At 41.6% G+C, this 24094-nt stretch overlaps 1 protein-coding gene across 1 annotated transcript in view; it reads left to right on the top strand.

Moving 5' to 3' along the window:
* The window catches only part of RAP2A (RAP2A, member of RAS oncogene family), a 438027-nt gene extending 417328 nt beyond the window's left edge, over positions 1 to 20699 (top strand). Inside the window, exon 2 of the mRNA XM_044072963.1 lies at positions 19499 to 20699. Within this exon, the coding sequence (XP_043928898.1) occupies positions 19499 to 19736 (238 nt within the window). The 3' untranslated portion in view covers positions 19737 to 20699. The remainder of the gene's footprint in view (positions 1 to 19498) is intronic.
* Positions 20700 to 24094: the final 3395 nt, after the last annotated feature.

The following is a 24094-nucleotide window of genomic DNA, read 5'->3' as shown; positions in this document are numbered from 1 at the left end:
TGTGGGAAATTGTCTGTCCATAATGCTAGGTAAATTTAATGTTGTCAGAAACAGGGAAAAGACAGGGAGGACCAGGTAAATTAGTGGACAGGAGAAGATGTCAAAAATACAAAGGGCTACTGGGTATGATCTGTGTTGGTACCTCAGGAGCTTTGCTGAATGCATCACGTGCTAGTGAGGCACAACCGCGAGAACTCACTGATGGAGCACCAGCAGAGTACTAAGGGAAAATTTGCAGGCAAAAATGTTTGCCTGTATAACTGCCAATGGTAACCACTTCTCCCCGGTAGTACGTGATGGTGTACCAATGCAGGGCTTATGCAGCAAACATTAGCAAACTGATTTAATCAAACTAACCAATAAAAAAGCTCAAAATTAAGTCCTCTTCCAGTAACCCCCAATCAGATGAGTTCTGACTGCACACTCCTGCCACAAGGATGCAGGGGAACCCTCTCCAACAAAAGATAGCCTGGTTTAGTGCTCAGGTTTTCCAAACAGAACTAGATTCAGCAGATCTGAATCTTATATATGCTACAGCAAATAGAGTGGAACAAATAGTAAAAAAAACAACAATTCAAATAAGCAGTGACACAGTAAAAATACAGTTCAGAAGTACAAAATACAGTGGAAAATTCTACTTAATTTGAAATCAGCAGATGCCTTGGATTGATCAGATCAGATAAATGCAGCAGAGCAGTAGCTCTCAGCCTATGAATCTTGTAAGAGATTTCCCTGGTTTGCTTACCACTGTGTCTGCATGTGCAATCCTTGCACAAGTGAGAGAGTACATTCTATCTTGTGGTAGTAGTTGGATCATTTCCTTCTTGCAGCTTTACTGATATGTCATGTGGATGATTTGCCCCTCTTCATTTCCAGCAGCCTGTATGCTCTGTGCTTTCTCCCTTCTCCCCTACATGAGTCATGGCAGGTATGCTACCCCAACCACCCAGTTTTGTTTGTGCATATTCTAATGGGGTGAAGAAAAAAATATTTTTCAGAATCCTACTTTATAAGTTGTTTTGGGGACCAGGTCAGTATGCTGCATTGACATGCTCTGCAGTGTCACTCATGCATGACAGCAGCCCCCTGGATAGTTTAGTTAGGCCAGTCCAGCTAGTGTTGCAGATTGCCATAAAACTGACCACTGTAATGTTGATAGCATGGCTTTATAAACCTGACCTGCAGCATTTAGAATACCAGGCTGTAAGAGGTATCTAAGGAAATATAAAGATATTCCTATAAAAGCTTCTATTGAGGTGTTTATAACAGGTCCACATTTGATACCCTGCTGTTATTAGTAATGCACAGTTTCATTTAATAATTGGTATTTAGATATTTTTCTTTCATTTAAGGTTTGGATGGGTTTTGTCCTTAATTCCTCCATTTGATCAACTTACTATTAAGAGAGGTGGTCTGATACACTGTTGCTCTCATATTGTACAGTTCCACCTAATAACTGATGTCTAGATTTCTATTTTATTTAAGGGGGGACCTTGTCCTCAGTCTTCCATTTTGTCTGATCAACATTGAGAGGGGGCTGAAAATGCTAGTGTAACGTTCAGTGCACTTCTAAAGAATGCACATTTAGAGTTCTTGTGAAATTCATGATCAGGTTAGTAGTCCTTCAGTTATGTCACTTAATTGTTTGTTGTGATAAAGCCTAATATCTGAATCCTGACCCTATGGCATTCAGGGATAAATATATGACTGCACTGTAGATGACCCAAGATTGATTAGGGGCTCAGGCTGTGGAAAAGGCAGGCAAAGGAAGGTGGAAGTGAGTGACAGACAGCAGATCACCCTTTCCAGAAGGAGGGAGGTTGTGGTGTCTGTCATCTAGTTGCCTATGCACAAATGAAGGGTTGCATGCTCACAGTTGCCATAGAAAGGGAGGGATATGGCGTCTGCTGTCCCAAGTCGGTGCTGGTTGCTTTCATGTCAATGTGTGTGTGTGTGTGTGTGTGTGTGTGTGTGTGTGTGTGTGTGTGTGTGTGTGTGTGTGTGTGTGTGTGTGTGTGTGTGTGTGTTGGGGGGGTGCACGAGTACATCATGGTGACAATGTCAGCTGTCTGATGCTCCTGCAGTGATTCAGGTCCATGTCAGCCACATGGGCCTGAGTTACTGACAGTAAATAGAAAACCCCAGTGGCTTGAGAGCATGACAGCTTATGCAATTGGCTCTCACCTACACAGGGTAAAGGAAGACTAATCCATAGTGAAGCCTGATGGTAAGCCAATAGCAGGTTAAAATAATTATATCTGATTACTTAATTGTGGAATACTTACTTGATATACTTAAAAAAAAGTCAGTATATAAAAATACCATGATGAGCTGTAAAACCTGTTTAAGTAAACTCTAGTGGACCTCCTGAGATCTGATTACTAGTGTTGGAAGTGCAGAGACAGAGAATGCTCAATGAAGGTACAAGCACTAATAACAGAATCTGAACAATCTCATGAGTATTATTGTTAATTTAACAAGTGAGTAGCCAGGCATAAGCAGTGTACTCAGATAAGTGTGGTGTTTATTTTTTCAGAGTATCTCTCAGAAGTGTAATGGGGTGGTAAGAAGTAAAATGTGGTGAAATTTTAATTAAAAAAGCCCTGAAATGTTTAATATGGATTTATTTTAAGTCCCTAATTTTGTTGAATGGCTTTGTTGTTAGAGTACCTGTTGGGCTAAATCTTAAATTTTGTTTTCTTGAGGCTATCATGCCATCCAGAAACAAGCACCACCCCCAAGGAGTGGGTTCTGTATTCTCAGATTTAGTGCACATTTCATTGTAGGCACTGACAGCTGAAAATGACGAATACCTTTCTTAAATTTGTAGGGTGAGCATTTGGAAAGGTGTACATATTTTTAAAGGTTTAAGTATGTTAGACGAGGTTGACACTATGACTACTAACTATAACACAGAAAAATGTCCGACTGCATCTCTGAATTCAGTTTGTGTTGACAGAATGTGGACATTATTTGCAAGCGCTTGCTTCCTTTATTTGTAACAAATTTTGGCATACAGATTTCCCACTCCGCACACTCTAATGAATCATTATCATTGAAATACGTGACAGGCTTGATTAGAGAGATGATATGGTGGGAACACCATCCTTATTTTCCGAAGTCTGTCATCTGGAACTGACAAATCCTACCAATATGACAATATTATGGAGTGCTGTTCTTCCTGACTGAGTAGTTCTTGTGTGATACCACCTTAATAGGGTGCCTATGATAATTTTACATTTAGAATTTTAAAATTTGGCTATTTTGGCACTGTGCAGCTTTTGTATGCTTGTATGTTTTTGCATGCATGTGCGTGTGTTTGTGTGTGTGTTTCATATATTTAAGTGATAATGCTTTGTACTGTTTCTTCTATTTGAAAATAAAGTTCGAGCAATGTATGGAAGTTAGAGCCTCTGAATGACCAAGTCTGCACTGTTTCTTCTTAAAATACAAGCATGCATTGTGATTTGTGAATCATCTTTCCTTGATGTCAACATGAGGCATGACACATTGCTTCTTTATGAGGCTAGGTTCCTGGTTCAGGCCTCTTGTCCGTACTTTGACCTTAATGTGATTCACCTTTATGAATCTTGCTAATGTCAAGATGTTGTATGAAGTGTTTGGTGGCTCATGGATGTGTACTGGTGTGTGCCCTTGTGTATGAATTTGAGGTAATAATTGAAAGACTTGCCCAAGTGACTCAGAATGTGGTGAAGCACATTATTATCTGTAGTGAAAATGCAGGTGATGCAGCATCCAGGCCAGGTTGGCCACTGTGGCATCAGTTATTAGGAAATACATTGAATGAGGTTCCAGCCATTGCATGAGAATATAAAAGGGGAATTATGAAGTGCTCCCATGGAAAAGTAATTCTTGTTTTGGAGCATGACACAAGAGAACTTCAAGAAGCTGCAGGAAAAATGCAATCTGATGGAAACAGTGATGCAGCCTTTTCACCTCCTTACTAAAATATATAGATACAATTCCTTTCTACATGCATCAGACCAAATTCATTAAAAACAAAAAATGCCAAAGAAAGAAGGCAAGACCGATAAAACTGCAGGCAGCAGCATAAGTTCTTCTGACCAGTAATGACTCCACCAATACCCTGCCCCCAGATCTCCTTACTTTGTCAGCCTCTTGCCGGAGGAGGCTTAGCCATTTTGGGGACTTCGAGGAAGACATTACATCAGTAAACTGGATAATGAGTAACATTTCCCATTCATACAGGCTAGAGTTCAACTCTGTCCCACCCTTTATGTAGATGTCTCCTACTGTGGAAAACAGCATGGGACTTGCCTTCCCTCTCCTTGACAAACTGTTAACTCAAGGAGCATAGAAGAGGTCCTCTGAATAGAACAAGAATCATATTTCTACTTACAGCTGTTTCTGATCACCTAAAATGTTGGACCTTAAAGGACAATTTTAGATGCGTCAGTGCTACACCATTTTTGAAAATTCTCAAATTCAAAATACTTACCCTGCAGTTCTTCCTTCCCTGTTCTTGTCTAAGGCCTTCGCAGTGATGCTGGTTTTGAAGGATATGTATCTCTATACTCTGATTTGAAAAAAGTGTCTGAACTACCTCACATTCATAGCAGGAGACCACCATTTTCAATTTATATCATTGCTTGTGCTCTCTTCTGTACCCAAAGTATTTACAAAATGCATGGCACCTACTTGGCCTAGCTGTGAACAAAAGGGGTTTTATATTTGTTTGTATCTAGATGATTGCCTCCCTCAGGCTGTAAAGAAGTAGAAGAATCCAGATTAGTCCAAAGAAGTTGAAAATTACCAGAAGACTGACTTCAGAAACTGAGAACAGATGGAAAAGACAACAGCAGAGCATGGGCCTTGAATCCGACCCCATATCTAACTTTGGCCACTTCTAAGCTTTGGATCCAGTACTCAGTTGCTTTCCCCCCTTTTTCCTTTCTTTTTTTTTTTTTGTCTCTTGCCTTTGGCACAGGACTCTATACTTGTGTGTGCATATATATATATATATATATATATATATATATATATATATATATACACACACACATATGTATATAATGTATGTGTGTGTGTGTCTATATATATCTATATATATATATATATATATATATAGAGAGAGAGAGAGAGAAGGAGAGAAGTCTTTATAGTTTAAACACTTTACGTATTTAGCTTTCTTTAAAGATTCTTTGATTTTGGTTTCTTTTTTCAGAAGGATGTCAGAAAAGCTTTCAGTATCTAAAAATGCATAGTTTGCACAAGCCTGCAAACTCACACGTGCATGTTAAGTGTATTCATTGTTTAAGCCCATCACACTTGCAACCCCTGGTTTACTTAAAGGAGCTCCTTCAACCTTCAGTTGCAGATAAACCTCCTCCTAGGTTGGGGAAGTCTGTTGCTTCTTCCTCTTCTCCTCCTTCTTCCTATTCCTGTTCTCCTTCTGCTAAAAAGGCATCTGACAAATCTAAAGAAAAAAACAGAAAGATGAAGACAAAGAAAAATGTAAAACTTCCAAGAAAAGGTCCCTGGATCAGACACCTTTGTCTGCACCAGCACCTAAAATGTTCAAAGCTTTTGAACCAACACTGTTTTCATATCCTATAATTATAGGATCCCATATGCCTTCTAGGTTCTCTTCAGAGCCCATCTCACCCAAGCTTTGGTCTTCAGTGTTGCAGGACAGATGACATTACCATTCCAGGTCACCTTCCTCTTCCTTTTGTCTTAGATCAGCTGGATCTACCAGGAGCCTCACTGAATCTTACATGGACAAGATGATGACGAGATTTCTTCGGACCCAGATCCAATTTGGGATCCTCTTGGCTCCAGCCACTGTCTGAACTGGAGGAATTACTTCTTCCCCTCATTCTTTAGTGACTCCTTCTCCAGTCCAACCTTCACCCAGGGCAGATCTGTCTGAACCTATAGTCCACACATCCTCAACTCTGAACCATTGTTCCTTTGGATTAAAGTTTTGTGTTTTTAACCTGCTGGTCTGTTGAGTTCTTTCTTTTTTCAACTTTGAGTTCTCTGTTGAGGTTGGTTCTGAGCCTGTCACACCCATCTGAGTCTCAGAGCCAAGCTGTTGGCCTCAACTCTGACAGGGTAGCATAGGACCCAAGGTCTTTGGATCCATTCCTCTCTCTAGGAGCCTCGGCGCTTGATAGTTTGGCCTTGGTGTCAGCCTCAAAATCTTGCCAAATGGCATCCAGGGTTGAGACACCTTCAGGAGATGTTCATCGTGCATACAGCTGCAGTCATAACAGATGGGTTCTCCTGCCGTCAGGCGGGTCCTCGGTCGGCCGAATTCCAAAGTCTATTGTCGTTGCTTCTTCCCTGATGTCAGTGCGACAGGGGTATAAAGGAACCAGCCGACGCCATTTTCTTCAGTCTTTCTTGCCGTGCGGTGCCCGAAGCAGAAGCAGTTCGCAAGTGCCGGTCAGCCAGCTCCTGTGATTACGAAAATTTGGAAACCGAAGTCTTCTTAAAAGCTAAGTACCCCGTTGGGGAAACTTTTCTTGCCTCAGACCGATGTCAGACAAAGTTAATAATTGTATTTCTTGTGGGAAGCAAATACCGCATAAGGATTTCCGTTCCCTCTGTATACCTTGTTTAGGCCCAGACCACGACGTCTCAGTCTGTCGCTTTTGTGCTACATTCAACAAACGCATTATTAAGCGTCGGGCGGAGTTCGCCCAGCATTATTTTGGGAAAGCATTTAACTATACTATGTCGTCGGATACTCCGACTCCGGTCTTGTCTAAAAAACGCAAAGATAAGGACCAACACACGAGGTCCGCGGCCTCTACCGACACCATGCCAAAGCTGACTACACGTGGTCCGGTTCTCAGCGAGGCGCCTACGCAGCCCCTGACTACCGACAACACTTCTTTGACGGTGTCTCCTGTGCCCGAGGTCGCAGGCTCCTCGGCCCACACCCCAACTACAGATACCGAAGCCACTCTTGGCGTTGAAACTCAGAATGTGGACAGGTCCACCTCCACTCAAGGTGTCTTCAGACCTTCCTCTTCTTTCTCCATCAAGGCTTTCATTAAGTCTAAAGCAACCATGCACTCTAAGAGACCAGCTACACAGGGCCCATCTCCAGGCCCCATGCCTAAGAAACAGATGCTTAAAATGGCTGAGGACTTAATTACTCTTATCAGAGGTTCTCAGCCCCCACCGGACAAAAGGCCCAGAGTGGAGGAAGATTCACCCTCCTCTGATCAGGGCTCCATTATTTCAGAGCACTCTGATGATCAGGAACATTCTTACTCCCCTTTTGAAGACTCTGATGCGGAGGAATCCATCCCTTCTGTATCCCCCCCTGAGGATTACTCATTTGGGGAAAATTTGCATACCTTAAGGGAACACTTCCACTGGGAAGGCCAAGATTATTCAGATTCCAAGAAAAGGCTCAGGGAATTTCTCTTGCTACCTCAGCACAGGCCTCTGGCTATACCTCCTGTCTTGGACATCCTAGATGATGTTTACTCGGAGGCCTGCCTTAACCCAGATTCTCTACCTCCAGCTCCAGTTAAGCCTGACAGGTACTACAGGGTTCTTGACTCACACCAATTTCTATACAAAAGCCATGCTGCTGACCCAGAAACCATCTCACAGGGCCCCAAGGGAGTTAAGGCCTCCATTGCTAAAAATCCATTACCTTCTGAGAGAGATTCCAGATCCTTAGAAAGGTGGGGAAAAAAGGTATATACCTCTGCTACCTTATCCATGAGGGCCTTAAACTGTCAGTTTCATATGCTAAAATACCAACAGTTTTTGTTATCACAATTGAAAAGTAAAATGTCACAACCTGAACAACCAGACTTGAAGGAGTTGCAGGATTTGATGCATAGTGCAGAACAAGTGGGTAAGCATACCTTACAATGTGGTTTTGATGCTCTAGAGGCTTCATGTAGAGCTGCTGTTACAGGATCAGTCATACGTAGGCATGCCTGGCTCAAGGAACAAGCCTTGCATGATCATGTCACAGCTAAATTACTAGACGCCCTTCTTCAAAAGGATGTACTATTTGGTGCTAATGCTGAGGAGGTATTAAGGAAAATGGAGGAAAAGGCTAAATCAATGCAAACTGTGAAAGAATTTCTACAGGTACAACCCCCACATTTTAGTAGAAATTGGCCTTTCAAAAACTGGTCCTTTCCTGCAACGGACAGACCCCAAAGAGGCAGATACAGGCGCCCGAGGGGCAGAGGACAATCCCAAGGATCGTTTAGAGGCAGACAATGGCAAGCTCCTACACAAAGAGGTGGTGAGGATAACTCGCAATCTTTCAGAAAGCAAGCCCAATGACTTTCCCCTTTGCATGCCAACCAAGTCTCAAATGGCAGCCCCCTTAGGAGGAAAGCTGGCATTATTTTCAAAAAATTGGCATATTGTCACAAAGGACAAATGGATCCTGGACATTATAAACAGAGGCTACAAATTCCATTTTCACACCCTTCCAAAAATGAGAGGCATGCCAAACCTGCCACACAATCAAAGGGCAGAGGCACAAAGGCAAATTACAGATCTCATAAACATGAAAGCTATTCAAGAGGTACCTACGCACGAACAAGGTCAAGGTTTTTATTCCAGGCTATTTCTGGTGCCAAGGAAGGGAAAAGATTGGAGACCTATTTTGGACCTATCCATCCTAAACACATTTCTACTCATACCAAAATGCAAGATGCTCACTCTACAGCAACTTCTTCCCATGCTGGGCAAGGAGTCTTGGCTGGTAACATTGGGCCTCAAGGAGGCATACCTGCATGTCCCAATCAGACAAAATTGCAGAAGGTACCTCAGATTTCTTGCAGGTTCAACCCATTATCAATTCTCTGCATTGCCCTTTGGCTTATCTACTGCACCCAGAGTATTCACGAAATGCCTGGCATCAGTAATTGCCTACTGCAGACTTCAAGGGATACAAATATACCCCTATTTGGATGACTGCCTGATCCAAGCGGACAGGAAGCACATTCTTCTGAAACATCTGGCTTATGTAATAATGTTGTTGAACTCTCTGGGATACACAGTCAACAAAAAGAAATCAAGGCTAATACCCTCTCGGAAGATAATTTTCCTGGGTGCCAATTTGGACACAAACACCCAGATGGCCTATGTCACGCCAGAGAAGCAGGGGCAACTAATTCAATACTTCAGAACACTAGCGAATTGCACCAGGCTGACTGCAAGGAAAATCCTGCAGGCTCTGGGATTCATGGCATCTTGCATCTTACTAATCCCATGTGCAAAGCTGCATATGAGGAAACTACAATGGTACCTGAAAAACATATGGTCTCAACACAGCCACAGTTTGGAAACAATAATACCACTAATCCAATGTCTGCAAAAGGAATTTCTGTGGTGGGCTCAAGCATGTCAAACAAACACAGGTCTTCCATTCAGCAAGCCTCAAGCAAATCAAGTCATCACAACAGACGCCTCGGACTACGCCTGGGGGGGCGCACATGACAGATCGGTGCATTCAGGGCAAATGGTCCCAAAAAGAAAAGCACCTTCACATCAATCAAAAAGAAATGCTAGCAGTAATAAATGCTATTATGGCTTTCAAGGACCTTCTACAACCAGGTCAACTATTGATAAGAACGGACAACACCACAGTTATGTGGTACATAAACAAACAGGGAGGAACACATTCTTACCCCCTATGCAGACTGGCCATGTCACTTTGGAACATGGCCATGGACTTACAGATGGAACTACAAGCACAGTACTTGCCAGGCAAGGAAAACATGCTGGCAGACAACCTAAGCAGGAATATGACAGATCCACACGAATGGAAATTGCATCCAAAAGTTTTTACAGAAATAATCCAAGAATGGGGAAGGCCAGACCTAGATCTCTTTGCCTCCCACAAAAATCATCAATTGACAAAATTCTGCTCAAAGATATTCCATCCAAAGGCCTGGAGAGTGGACGCTCTCTCTTTCAGTTGGACATCAATGACAGTTTATGCCTTCCCACCTCTTCCTCTGCTGCCCAAAGTTCTATTGAAAACCAGAGCAGACAGACCAAAGATGATTCTCATTGCTCCGGACTGGCCAAGGCAACACTGGTACCCACTCCTGAGGAGCCTGACGCATTCCCCACCATGGACCCTGCCTCTAATGCCTCTTCTTCTGACTCAGCACAGCTTCAAAACTCTTCACAGCCAGCTAAAAACACTCAATCTAGCCGCATGGAAGATTCCTTAGCATCACAACAGGCCCTACTCTCCAAGGAGGTGCAGGATGTCATTTTGGAGGCCAGAAGGCCATCAACTAGAAAAGCTTACTCCACAAAATGGAAACATTTTTGTGTCTGGAATGAGAAAAAGGGCCAGGATCCTGGAAAACTGAATTTACCTCAAATATTTGGCTGAACTGCTAAGCAATGAACTTTCATTCTCCTCCATCAAAATCCATGCCTCAGCCATTTCTGCAGAATACAACACTGATCCACCTTTATTCTCTCACCCTCTCTTAAGACAGTTCCTCAGAGGGGCTAAGAATTTAAGACCTCCAAGGAAACAGCCAATACCTGCTTGGGATCTTAATTTCATTCTGGAAAAACTGACCTTGCCTCCCTTTGAGCCAGCTGCCTCATCAGATTTGCAATATTTGTCCTGGAAAACAGCTTTCCTTCTGGCTATCACCTCAGCTCATAGAGTTTCAGAACTACAGGCTCTCATGGCTGTCCAGCCTTTTATCATCTTCCATCAGGACAGAGTTTCCTTACGAACCAACCCATCCTTTATGCCTAAAGTGGTATCCAGGGTAGCTTTAAATCAGGCCATACATTTACCTACTTTTTATCCTAATCCTCAAAACAAAGGGGAGAGATTACTACATTCCTTGGACATCCACAGACAACTGCGTTATTACTTGGACAGAACAAAGCCTTTCAGAAAATCAGAACAGCTCTTTGTGTCCTATGTGGTAGGAGCTCAAGGAAAGCCAATTTCCAAACAGACAATCTCAAAATGGATAGCTCACTGCATACGCTTTTGCTATTCCTTTCATGGCAAAACTGTACCTACAGGCATTAGAACTCATTCCACCAGGGCCACAGCCACCTCTGCAGCCTTCCTCAGAGGAGTTCCTACCAGGGATATTTTGGAAGCAGCCACTTGGAGTTCTGTGCATACCTTCTCCAAGCACTACAACCTACCATTATACTCCAAATCTAGAGCAGGCTTTGCCACTGCAGTCTTGCAGGGCATTTTGGCTCCTCCTAGTTCCACCTAGTGCCTACCACCCCTTTCTTAGCTTTGGGATTCTACCCATCTGTTATGACTGCAGCTGTATGCACGATGAACATAGTACAGTTTTGTACCTACCATAAATGTAGATGTTTGAGTGCTAATACAGCTGCAGTCCAGGTTTCCCTCCCTCCTTCCCCTCTTGGGACAGGCCTATAGGCTAACACATCCTCATACAAACTGATTGGGGTATTCATTTATGATGTATTTGCTTGCAACTACTGTATTTTGATTATATTGCACTGCATTATTACACAAATTTATGTATTGCCTTCCTTCTGGGGGCACTTGACATCTGGGGCAAGAAAAACTGAAGAAAATGGCGTCGGCTGGTTCCTTTATACCCCTGTCGCACTGATTTCAGGGAAGAAGCGACGACAACTGACGCCGGTCCTAGACTTTGGAATTCGGCTGACCGAGGACCCGCCTGACGGCAGGAGAACCCATCTGTTATGACTGCAGCTGTATTAGCACTCGAACATCTACATTTATGGTAGGTACAAAACTGTACTTTTTGGCTGCTGCAACAAGGCTTTCTGGATCCTTGTCATGCTTGATGTTTGAGACTTTCGAGAGAGTGCTCTCTCAACCCAGAGAGATGACTACTCTCTTGAAATTGGACCTAACCCTCCCCCCATAGAATTTACCAGGGTTTACAGCCTACTCTTCTTGTCCCATTAGGGCAGCCAATTTCCAGAAGCCTTGAGCCAGTCCTCCTAGAGGAGACTATGTCAGCTCCTGAGTCCTCCCCTGAACAACCCACAGAAAAGGTACACAGAAGTAAACATGCAGAAGGAGACACTTGGATTCCCCTGAGGAACCCCCTACCACTGACACCGACGATGAAAGAGAAGGTTCTCCCAGATTCCCCCTTATGGACATTTAGTTCAGACAGATTCTCAAACTTCTCTGACAGAAAGGGAATTGGTATTTCCACATGCCTTCTCCAGAAAACTGTACTTTCCTTGAGGCTTTTGGTTTTGGCCCTTCTACGTCTTGGGTAGATCCCCCAGCTGATGAGATGATATACCTGATCTCTGCATGGGCCAAATAAAGCTGAGATCATTCCCCAAAAGCCAAACAGATTCCTTTTTGCTCCCAAAGACTTTTCCCATTGGAACAAGGGACCTGTGGTAGATTCAATGGTAATGGCTGCAATCACTAAGCAGAAACTTGCATAAGAGAGTTAGTTCCTCTGTCCATACAACAAACAAAGAATCACATGTGTTGGACAGATTTAGAAAGGGTGTTTATGCCTTATCTACTTTTTTGGTGATGGCGCTTAATTACTTGGCAGATGTCAAATGTATCCAGAGGGACTTGGCCAAGTTTATCACATCTCTCCCAGGGTCCTTGTCTGTGAATCAAAGAAACTCTATTGATTCACAGTTGACTACCCTACAATCCTGATCCAGTGTTTCTATGCACCTTATCTACAATGCTACGGATGGTATGTGTAGAGCAGCCTGCACAGGTATTTCCATAAAGAACATTCCTGGATGCATTTTCTGACTTTACAGAATTTTCATGGCATCTTTTGTTAACACCCCCTATGATGAATCAACCCTTTTTGGTCCCAAAGTTGAAGAGACTATCTCAAGAACTGAGAAAGATGGTAAACCCCTGTCTGCTGTAGGGGTTAAATTCTCTACCCTTCAGAGAACCTTCTCCAGAAATGAGAGGGGGGGGGGGGCAAGAGAATTTGGTTTTGCATATCTTAGGGATTTACACCTGATACGTCCAGAGAAAGAGCCCAGGTGGAAACTCTTATAATGTACATTGTCCAAGGGGCAGAGGTGGCCCACAAAATCAAAGGTTCAGAGGTATTTTCTTGGAGAAGTTTTTCCAACAGTCCTGAATGGTTGCCCGACTGTTGCATTCTAGAGGCAGTCGGGGGGGGGGGGGTGGCACTTATACGTGCGCACCACAATCTGGATATACATCACCCAGACAAATGGGTGCAAAGGATCACTATCAAAGGCTGTTTCATTCCCTCTCATACCCTTCCTGTACCCCAAAAAGATTTGCCAATGTCCCCCCCTCGCAAATAGAAGAAGCCGCTTCAGAAAAAATAAAGCTTTTAAGAAAGTGAATCATGCAAGAGGTCCCTCAGGATCGCAGGAGATCTGGAATTTACTCAAGGTTCTTTTTAGTGCCAAAGAAAAATGGGTGCCAAAGACCAATTCTGGACCTAATCCACTTGAACAACTTTGTGAAGTAAATTAAATTCCTTATAGTCACAGTTCAGTCCATTCTTCCCCTATCGAGGAAGAAAGTGCTTAAGAGACCTTCAAGATGTGTTGTACCACATAAAAAATGGAAAGATGCTTCGGGAAGTATTTTCACTTCTGTCTGTGAGCCAGTCATTTACAATTCAGAGCTGTACCTTTTGGTCTCACCACAGCATGTTTACCAAAGTATGGTAGTGGTGGCAGATCGGCTACAACTGCAGGATGTCTGGGTGTGGCCATATTTGAATGACTGGCTTATCACTGCCCCTACCAGGAATCTACTCATTCAAGCCAGAGACTCCTTGTTCCAGTTGTGTACAGACTTGGGAATTACAGTGTACCTAACTAAATCCAAGCCGCAGCCACTTCATTCATTAAAGTTTGTTCTGATGAAGTCTGCAGTTAGCAGACGAAAGCGTTTAACCTGTGTGCAAAATAGTTTTAACCCTCAGGGGTTCATTTTTATTTGTGTTCTGTTAAAAGTGATTTTTGAAAATAAGCATTTGCAGTGAGCTACAGTCCTTAGCGTATATTTGGTATATATTTTTGGTTATTCATTAAAGTTTATCAGAGTACTTCTGGTCACAAAACTTCAGATAGTAAGGCTACCTCAAGAATTACATCACTTCACCAACAAGCCCAGGACTTTTTGTCCTATCAGAAACCAGCAGCAAAAATAATTTTTCACCTTCTGGGTTCCATGGCAGCCTCTAATACAGCAGTCCCATAGTCAGATTCAATATGCAGATAATTCAGTGGGCCCTGATGGTTTGATGGTCAATCAGAAAAAATAGCCCATGTCTTTTCAAGGATAACTAGTGAAGATTTGTAGAGCACAGATGTAGTATTGGCTGGAATCTCCACATTCTACAAGGATGTCCTTTCGTTCTTCTTTTCCCTCAAGTCATGGTGACCATGGACACTTCCCAGCTGGGCTGGGGGGCATTATCTGGGAAAGATAGTCCATGGCGTGTGGTCCTAAACAGAGGCCAATCTACACATAAATATATTGGAGATGAGAGCAGTTCTGCTAGTGTTGTAGGCTTTTCGGGACTTTACCCCTTGGGTGTGATATCTGTCCAGGCAGTGAGTGTTGCAGTTGTTTGGTACATCAACAAACTATGAGGAACCAAATCTTATCCGTTGTGTCAAGAGGCCATGAGACTGTGGCAGTGGGTGATACCTTCTCACCACTTTGTAATAGCGGTGCACATTCTGGAGAAATCCAATATCCTTGTGGACAGATTGAGCATTCTGATACTACTCCTTCATGAGCAGTTCCTCAATCTATTAGTAAATGAGTAGATTTTGAGCCATTGTGGCCGACTTTGCTCTGATATCTTCACCTCTCCCCACAACATCAAATGTAGCAAGTTATTTGCTCTAATTCCTGAGATGGGGAGTCACCCAGAGATGCTGTAATGCACTCTTGGGCCTAGGACTCCTTTATGACTTTCCTCCAGTGCCCCCGATTCCAACGTTTCTACAGAAAGTGTTCATAACAAAGGTCACAGTCATCCTCATAGCCCCTTACTGAGCTTTACAGTTGTGGGTTTCCATCCTCTGGCCACATCTAGTTCATCCTCCCTAGATGCTCAGCTCAAATCCAGATCTACATTCTCACCCTTTGGGGTCACTTCACCCGAACATTCAATCCCTCAAGTTGACTGCATGGTTTATTCAATTCCAAAGATGGTTTGATAGCCCAAGTCTTCATCTTCAGTTCGCATTTTGTCCTGTTCCCAGAAACCTTCTACTAGAAATATCTACAAAAGTAAATGGAAAAGAGTTTCCATTTGGGCAGTTGAAAATAACATTGATCCCTTCTTGGGTCCTCTTCCAGCAATTTTGAATTTTCTCACCCATCATTTTCAAAATGGAGCTAGCTACTCCACCATCAAAGTACAGTTAGCTGCTATGTCCTCTTTCCACATTGGTGAAAATCACATGCCCATAGCATCTCTTATATTATCCAAGCCTTTCCTTAGAAGAACTTTTCTTTTACATCCCCCCATTTACAGATCCAGATCTTCCATGAGATGTTACTATTTTACTGCAAGCATTAACTGGTCCTCTTTTCAAATCATCTGCTAGAGTTGATCTAGAATTTTTATCAGAGAAGGCTTTATTTTTGGTTGTTATCACTTTTGCCAGGAGAATTTCTGAGCTTCATGTCTTATCCTCAAAACCTCCTTAGCTGATATTTCACAAAGACAGAACATACCTGAAAACCAACCCCTCTTTTCTTCCTAAGGTGGCTTCTGAATTGTCTATCAGCCAGTCCATGAATCTTCCAGTGTTCTTTCCAAATTTTTCAAACAAGGCTGAATATGTTACATCTGCTAGATGTTCACCATCAGTTATGTTTTTACTTACAGTGGACAAAACGTTTTAGAAAATCTGATCATTTGTATCTTTTTCTACTACTAAGTTGGGAAAAAGAGTATCCAAAATCTCCCTTTCACGTTGGCTGTGTCATTGCATATCTAATGTCTATCAAGAAAGAGGTCTGTCACTTCCTACACTTCCAAAAGCTCCTTCTACAAGATCTGTGGCTTCATCTAAAGCCTTTTCTTCTAGTGAACCAATTGACAACATCTGTGCTATACCTACCTGGTCCAAGGTCCAGGGTCCGTGCCTTCATTTCACATTACAAATTGGACATACAAGCTAGGTGAAGAGCCTCTTTTGGCAAAACTGTGTTCCAGAATATTGTTCCATAAGGCCGCCCAAGTAGTAAAGTAGATGGGGACTCTGTCCCATACATTGAGGAATGGACAGAAAAGATAACATCAGATTCAAAAGTTATGTGCTCACCATAAAGATAGATCTGTGTTGTCTGTTCTGTCCTTCTTCAACTACCTGCCTACCATCCCCCTTCCTTTTGTTTTATAGTTTCTCACATTGTCATATCTGGATGACTGTAGCTAACCCAGCCTTGGCTCCTTGAGGTTTTCTATACAAGTGGAAATGCTTGTCAGATCTTTGTTTGCTGTTAGCCTCTTGATAGTCCTAATTTTTGCTTCTGTCAGGCAGACTTGATCTGATGTACCTTGCTCTTTGCACAGGGATTATGTGTAAGAGAAGGAGCCTGAGCACCGGATCCAAAGCTTAGAAATGGCTGAAGTCAGATCAGAGGTCAGATCTGAGATTTGTACATTGAGGAAGGATGGAAGCAGACAACATAGATCTATCATTATGGGGAGTACATAACTTTTGTTTGTCTTACAACCTCCACAGATTGAGATTGCCCTTAGCTACAACCAATATTTTTTCTGTGAATGACCCAGAACGTAGCAGAAAAGCATTATATCTATTGCAGGAAAAGGTCATTTTCTTGGAGAGCTTCTTTTGCCTACTGACCAGCTGGAATTCCATGCTAGCTATGGACTTTCTCAGAGCCCTGACCTGTATGGCCTAAGTTATCCTTGTTGACCATGTTGAATTTAAACATAAAGAAAGGTCCAGTGGTTCTTGAAGTTCTGCCAAAGTACGCACATGCAGTTCATGGACATCATGCATCTAGAAGTTCAGAGGCATAGTAAGTATGTAAGAATGCGACGGTACATTTTGCATCACCCATAAAACTCAGTCTCTGGTGGCTAGTTCCTTATAATTAGTATGGGGGGTTCATACATGTACCCTAATGGTCCAAAGACAATGAAGTCCTTCAAAGAAAAGACTTACTCTCAATTGCCATAGCTAGTTGGGCTTTCAGCAAGTTGTGCAAACTAAGAGTGCTTTTACTCACTGTAGATTTATGTCACAGTGATGTGGTAGATAAGCAGGCAGAGCAGAACCTGATTGTATTCCCTGTATAGACTAGGAATGCAAGCTTGACATCAGGCAATCCAAGTGGTCATAGAACTCAGGGCACTCACAACTATCACAGGGAATCTATGCAGAACTCTGTTGAGAAAACATAGTTGGAAGTTAAACCAAGGAAGTGTTATGTCCCTGACAGACAGGTGGAGAATTCTGGACTTAGACCCATTTGCCTGTCAAACTGTCAAACTGCTAACTTCCTTGGTACTGCCTGAGAATCCAGTAATACAGAGCCTGGAGGCATGATGCCTTCTCTTTCTTCTTCTACTGGAAATTTTTGTTTGTTTATGTGTATCTGCCTACACCCCTATATCCATGATGCTGCAGTGAGAAACCCATGGTGATCCTAGTAATGCCATATTGACCAAAACAGTATATTGACCAAAACAGTACTGGTTCTCCATGGTGATAAAGTTGATATCTGTTCAGTCAGCCTGATCCATGTAAGCCTGCAGGGACCAAAATTGGTGGCTAGTGGATGATCTGACCATGATTCCTTTCAAGCACCTGATTTCTAACAGCATGCTGTGTTATGAATGAAGTCAGAAAACCTAACCCAAGGAAGCATTATCTACTACAATGGAAAATGTTTTCTATTTGGTGTAGAAAGCAGAGCTAACAGTCATTGCAAGCAGGAGTACCATTTGTTCTGTTACATTTGTTAGATCTGTTTTCAGCAGTGCTATCCTACTCTTCTATTAAGGTTCATGTGTCTACCATCTCAGCATGCATTTCAGAACAGCACCTCCTAGAGAAAACCTTACCGTCCAAATGTTCATGGTAGGGTTATTGAACCTAGGCCACCAAGGAAGATTATTCCACTTCATTGCAGTTTCAGTTTTCTTCTGGAAAATCTGACCTTAGCACCATATGAACTGACCATATCAGTCCCGCTTGGGTATCTGAACTGGAAGACCATTTTTTTGTTGGTTGTGCCTTCAACTAAAACAGTGTCAGAACTACAAGCCCTGATATGCAAAGAGCTATTTATGTTGCTCCATTAGGACAGGGTTAACCTCAGGATGAACCTTTAATTCATGGCCAAAATGGTATCTGAAATCTCCTTTAATCGGACTATCCATTTACTGGTGTTCTTCAACCACAGAACAAAGGGAAGAGGATCTTGTAGCTCTTGTATGTTTGAAGACAGCTTAGATATTACTGGGACAGGGCTAAGTCCTTCCAGCTGATGGATCAGTTACTTTTGGCCTTCACCAAAGAAAGGATAACAGTCCTGTCTCTATGTAAACCCTTTTCTGGTAGCCAGCTAATTGTAGCATTTTCTGCTATGAGATGCATGAAAGACTACTTCAGGGAAAGATTGCACATTCTAGAACAGCAGCTGCTACTTCAGCTACTGCCGTCAGGTTGACACAGAACATTTGTGAGGCAGGTGACTGGTCCTCTCTCCACTCTTTTAAAGCACTGCAAACTAGACCTACAGTTCAGGCGAAGAAGATGGTTTAGGGCTGCAGTCCAGCAAGCATCATCTTAGGAGTCATGACTGGATAACCCCAACTCTGTCCACCACCCCATTCATGGTTAAGAGGTGGGAGTTGTCTTCTTCCTGAATATAAACAAATTCTTCACAACAGTGACCAGTACAAATAACATAGTAAAGTTTTAGTGGGAAATGTACTGTAACCGTGATGTCTGAGTGGAATCACTGTTGCAGTGCAGGCTCCCTGCATCCCTGCTTCTCTCTTCTTTTAGGATTGCCCCGTGGACCTCTAGAGGTAAGGGAGGGGCAGTACCTGCATTTACTTCCAGTGACTAAAAGCAGGGTATTACAACAGAGATTGTGCAAAATATAACAACTTGTTGCAGAAAGGTCCTCTCTGTGCAGGGTATAGCATTCTTTTTCATTGGTAAAAATGGCATGTACGGGCTGCCTCTTTTATCCACAGCCCCAGTGTAGGAAGGGGTCTGCCCATGTCTATATGCCCACAAAGCTTTGGGATCAGGCAGAGGTCCTCCTGTGGGTAGTTCCAGTATGTCTTGACTTCTGTGATGATGAGTTTCTCACAGAACTGTGCTTTAAACATTAATATGTTTTGAACAGTGAACCCTGCACAGATTAGAATAGAGTTTGTTTCTCTTATTACTGTCCTTTGTAGTTTAGTTAGCTTTCAGCAAATTCTCTTCAAGTACTGAGTTACAATTTTTTTTTCTTTTTTAGGTATGAGAAGGTACCTGTAATACTGGTTGGGAACAAAGTTGACTTGGAGAGCGAGCGAGAAGTGTCATCAAGTGAAGGTAGAGCACTGGCTGAAGAATGGGGTTGCCCCTTCATGGAGACTTCTGCAAAAAGCAAAACCATGGTGGATGAACTCTTTGCTGAGATTGTCAGACAGATGAACTATGCGTCACAGCCAGACAAGGACGATCCATGTTGTTCTGCATGTAATATACAGTAGCAAAAAGCAGTTAAAGTGCTTATAACTTCTGGAGTTTTATTTCTTAGCTGGTGAAATTAAAAACATCTGCATCACTGATCTACTCTTTGGTATACCATGGGTGGGGGTCAGGTGTTAAACAGGAAAATAATTTTAGAGTGTGTAAGTCAGATGTGCTCTAAGTTCCTGATACAAGGTTTGTGGTTTTAAACAGCAAATAATGCAAGATGTGTGAAGATCTGGTCTGTTATGGATTCTTCTTGGCATCTGTGCATTACAGTTACTGGGTAGAGTAAAGGCATGCCACCCCTGTATGTGATACTGCACTACTTTCTTCATGGAAGTAGTTCAGTAGTGTATGAAATAGCAGTCAGAATGGCTGTACATTACCTATGAGATGAACAAAGCAGAGCCTTTGACTTCTGTAACCACTGGTTATTAGAAAATACAAGAAACATACTTTTTTCAGACAGTTTTGCCAGCAAGAACAGAAGTATACCCTTGGCGTTTTATAAAAAAAATGCCAGAAGTAGTTAGGCAGCAGCAGCAACAACACTGTAAGAGACGGATAGCTGTCAGGTGCTGCAGAAGTACTGTGTTTGCAAACAGTCATTTTGAAGCAGCAAAATCTATGCTGTTTTATTTTTTTTTCCCATAATGCAGACATGCCCACAAGCTTTGTAACTGGATGACCTTCTGTCACTTCTGCTCTACCTTACATTCATAGATACCTGAAACATTGCTGCTGTTGTGTACACATGATGGATAACCCATTGTTTACATAGCAGGATACCTTTTTTTCCCCTACACATGGTAGAAAGCTGAGACACTGATGTCATTTAGCCTTATCAACAAGTGGCATTTCAATACTTTTGCCAGTGTCATTGCATCAGGAAAATAAAGCCATGATTTTATTAAATTTTCTTTTCATGAATTTTTCCAGACAGTTAAGAAACCACATTAAAGAGAAATGTTTGCACAAGGCATTAGCGTTTTAGCTTTTTAAAGGTTATAACCTTTGTTAAATTTCTGTGGCAAGCATGCACTGCTATATTATGGCCTTTGTTGAAATTCAAAATTGTTGAGTTATTGTGAAAAAGACTGCATTGTGGTGTTGCCATATGACACATCATTTGTAATACAAAAGGCATTTAACCATAATTGCCTTAAATGCCATTTGGAAGTTGTTCTACAGCAGTCATACTTTGATCATTAAGAGGTGTAGGGGGTGGGGGTTAGGAAATGATGTTCATTTTTAAAAGATGGTCAGGCTCAGATATTCTAATTTTGTATTGCTGAAGCATTTATGATTTGCATGGCTAACGCAGAGAAATATTTTTTTCCTGAAGTTTTACTGTCAAGTCTGGAAGAGAGTATTGAGGATAATTGCCTCCAAACTAACCATGAAGAAACAAATGTGCCAGATAGCATTTAACTACCTGAAGTGATCCTTTTAAAAGGAAAAAAAAAAAGCCAAGCAAGCCTTGTACCCTGAAACTGGATAGCCTTTTTGGTAGACTTCTGTGTAGCACATACTGTGCCATTTCTGCCTATGAAAGCAAGTGTTTTGCACATGTGCTGCATAGTGTCATGAATATTTTTTTGTTGCTGTTGTTTTTTCGGCTTTTCCCGGTTAGGGGTCGCCACAGCGGAACTCCGGTCCGCTAATGATTGGCAGTAGATTTTTATGGTGCCGAGGTGCCAGCTCGACGCCCAACCTTCAACGAAGGCATGCCCATTCTACGCATGTCTTTGGAATGCCACTCGACCGCGGGGAGGACATGCAGACTCCACACAGAAGGTGCTCCAGCTGAGAATCGAACGGGAGAACCTCTTGCTTTGAGGCAACAACGCTACCGCTGCACGACCGCGGCTTGAATATTTTTTTGTAATACACAGAATTCCATGTGGCATTTATTATTACTACATTCTGAAACCTTCAGATTAAACAAAATGACCTAAAACTTAGTGAACAGAAAAAAGTTAACTTAAAATGCTCTGATATTAATAAATGTATTTTAATCAGGATAGACCTCGAGGGATGAAATTGAGTTTGGTGGAGCATGGTTATAGCTGAATTATAAACAATGTATCAGTACTAAAAGAACAGTGTAGGCACATTGAAGTAAGCTTTTGCCACCACAAAGATGGCACATTTCCAGACTGAGCCCAGAAGAGCTCTGATCTTTGTTTCTTCAAGAAAAAAATGATTAATGAATGTTCCTTGCATCACCTCAGTGTTTTTAATTTCTGTTTTCATACAGTTCGTCACCATTTTGTTTCCTGACAGTCATCTTATGACCAGCTGTAGAGTAAAGGAAACTGTTTCCAGTGTCAGCACAAGCTGTCAGTAATTCACTTAACATGATGGCTCAGTGATGCCATAATGCATTTTTTATAAATGATTAGAAGGTGAACAGGAACAAAGACAGGAGCTCTTGTGTAGAATCCCAAGTAGCCACATCTTTTTATGCATACAGAATAACACTGTAGTGTATAATGCGGTTCACTGCTGTTGCCACTTCCCATTAATATTTCTGGGTATTCCAATACTTGCCTCAAACGTCACAATTTCTCAGGATTTTGATCTCAGATTTTCATAATAACAGGTCCAGCTCTCCTCCATATGAATTATATGTTTGAAATTGTATATTTCTTCCAAAAATGTAGTTTTCCAAAATTTTGAGAATCAGAAGGTTTGAAAACATGTTGTTAGCATAATTCATCAGGAGGTCATATAAGCTGATTGCAGATAAAATTAAAATCAAAATATAGAGACATACCACATTTATGTGGCACTTTAAGCTCATTATTAAAAGCTAACAAAATGCATATGCATCTAGGCAATGTCATAAATGCAGTGTCCTTATTAAAATTCAAACCTAAACATGTTTTCAGCACCTTTGAAAGCATATTTTGCTTTTCTAAGACCTAACTTTTATTAAGGTACATTAAAATATATATTGTTGTAAACAAAACAACTAAATGTGTACTTTAAGATGTACAAATGCAGTACTCCATTTTCTAAGTGTAGTGAAACATCCAGAGTGGCTGTTTTGGGCAGATCTTAACTGCGCATCCAGAGGATGAATTCAGTTGTCTTTTGTGTTTCTGCCTCATATCACCTGTGAGTGAAAGATTCAGGTGTCTTCTTGCTATTACAGCTCATATTTCTGCAGCTGAAATAAAAACTAGGGTCTGAAAAACTGCTATCCAGGGTATGTAAAACAGCTATATGAATGCATTTCTTAGAAACCAGTGGTGCTGAAACATTGTAAAGTAGGAAAATGCACAAAACACAGCTCAGTAGACCAGCAAAACTAAAATAAAAAGTCAAGGTACAACATTTGTATGTAATCCTCTTAATACTTCCTTTCCTGAAATACCATTTTAAAGTGATAACATAATTTATTCCAGAGCCATCTATAGTGTTAAATTTAGCTGTCATTTGCTTTTCTGGTACAACAATTCATTCAAGTCACCCCACCTCAGTTATTTTTCACAACCGCAGAACAAAAAGTGTGGAGGAGGGCTGACTTCTATCATATAGTTTTTAAAGTTGTGTTGGAATACATCTTTATTGGTCCACCAATTATGATGTAATTGACTGAAGTAGTTGTACCACTGTTTTTAATGATTTAAGTTTTTGATGTGAAAAAAAGATGCAGTTGTGCACATCTGAAAGCTTTGTTTTAAATTAATAAATTATTTTTGTAAGTGTACTGAGTTGTGGTTGCATTTTTTGTGCATTTTCTGAAAACTGCATAATAGTGTAAGAATATCTCAGCTGGAAATCAGTTGGATGGACAGTTTTTAGGCACTGATGTGGAAGCAGCATTTTCCACATTGTGTACATCCTTAGCTCAGTATGGTTATTTGACACGTGTCTGAAGTTCTTTCACAAGAGAATCCCAGGACATGAATTAATTCTACATATTTTGTGGGGAAGCCTAGCTTACCACGTTTTGAAAGTAAATGCTTTTGTTTGTCACAGAGCTGATGGTGGCTTTGTGATGATCTTTCAGTCTGTCCATATTGCCAGAAAGCTAAACCCTAGTAGAAAAGACCACCAGCATTGTTTTTAACCCTGTTAAAAAAGATCTGTGTATTATCTGAGGAAAATGTAGCTCATTAAACAAGTGATAATGATTTCTTAGAAGTAGTGCTTACCACATGAAGTATTGCTTAGAAAAGTAATTTGCAAAAAATCATGTTATGACAGAAATGCTTCCATAATATTTAGTACCATTTTTAAAGGAAATGTAATATTGTGAAAATAATTATTTATTCAAGAAAGAATTGGACATTTTATTCTCGAAAATGTTAGGGAAGTTTCCTTGCTGTCCTGGCCAAACTCCCCTTAATCTTTATGAGTACCA

This window comes from Protopterus annectens, chromosome 5.part1 (genome assembly GCF_019279795.1).
Source record: "Protopterus annectens isolate FY-2018-M chromosome 5.part1, PAN1.0, whole genome shotgun sequence".
In the NCBI taxonomy this organism is placed as follows: domain Eukaryota; kingdom Metazoa; phylum Chordata; order Ceratodontiformes; family Protopteridae; genus Protopterus; species Protopterus annectens.
This window is presented reverse-complemented; position numbering and strand designations above follow the sequence as displayed.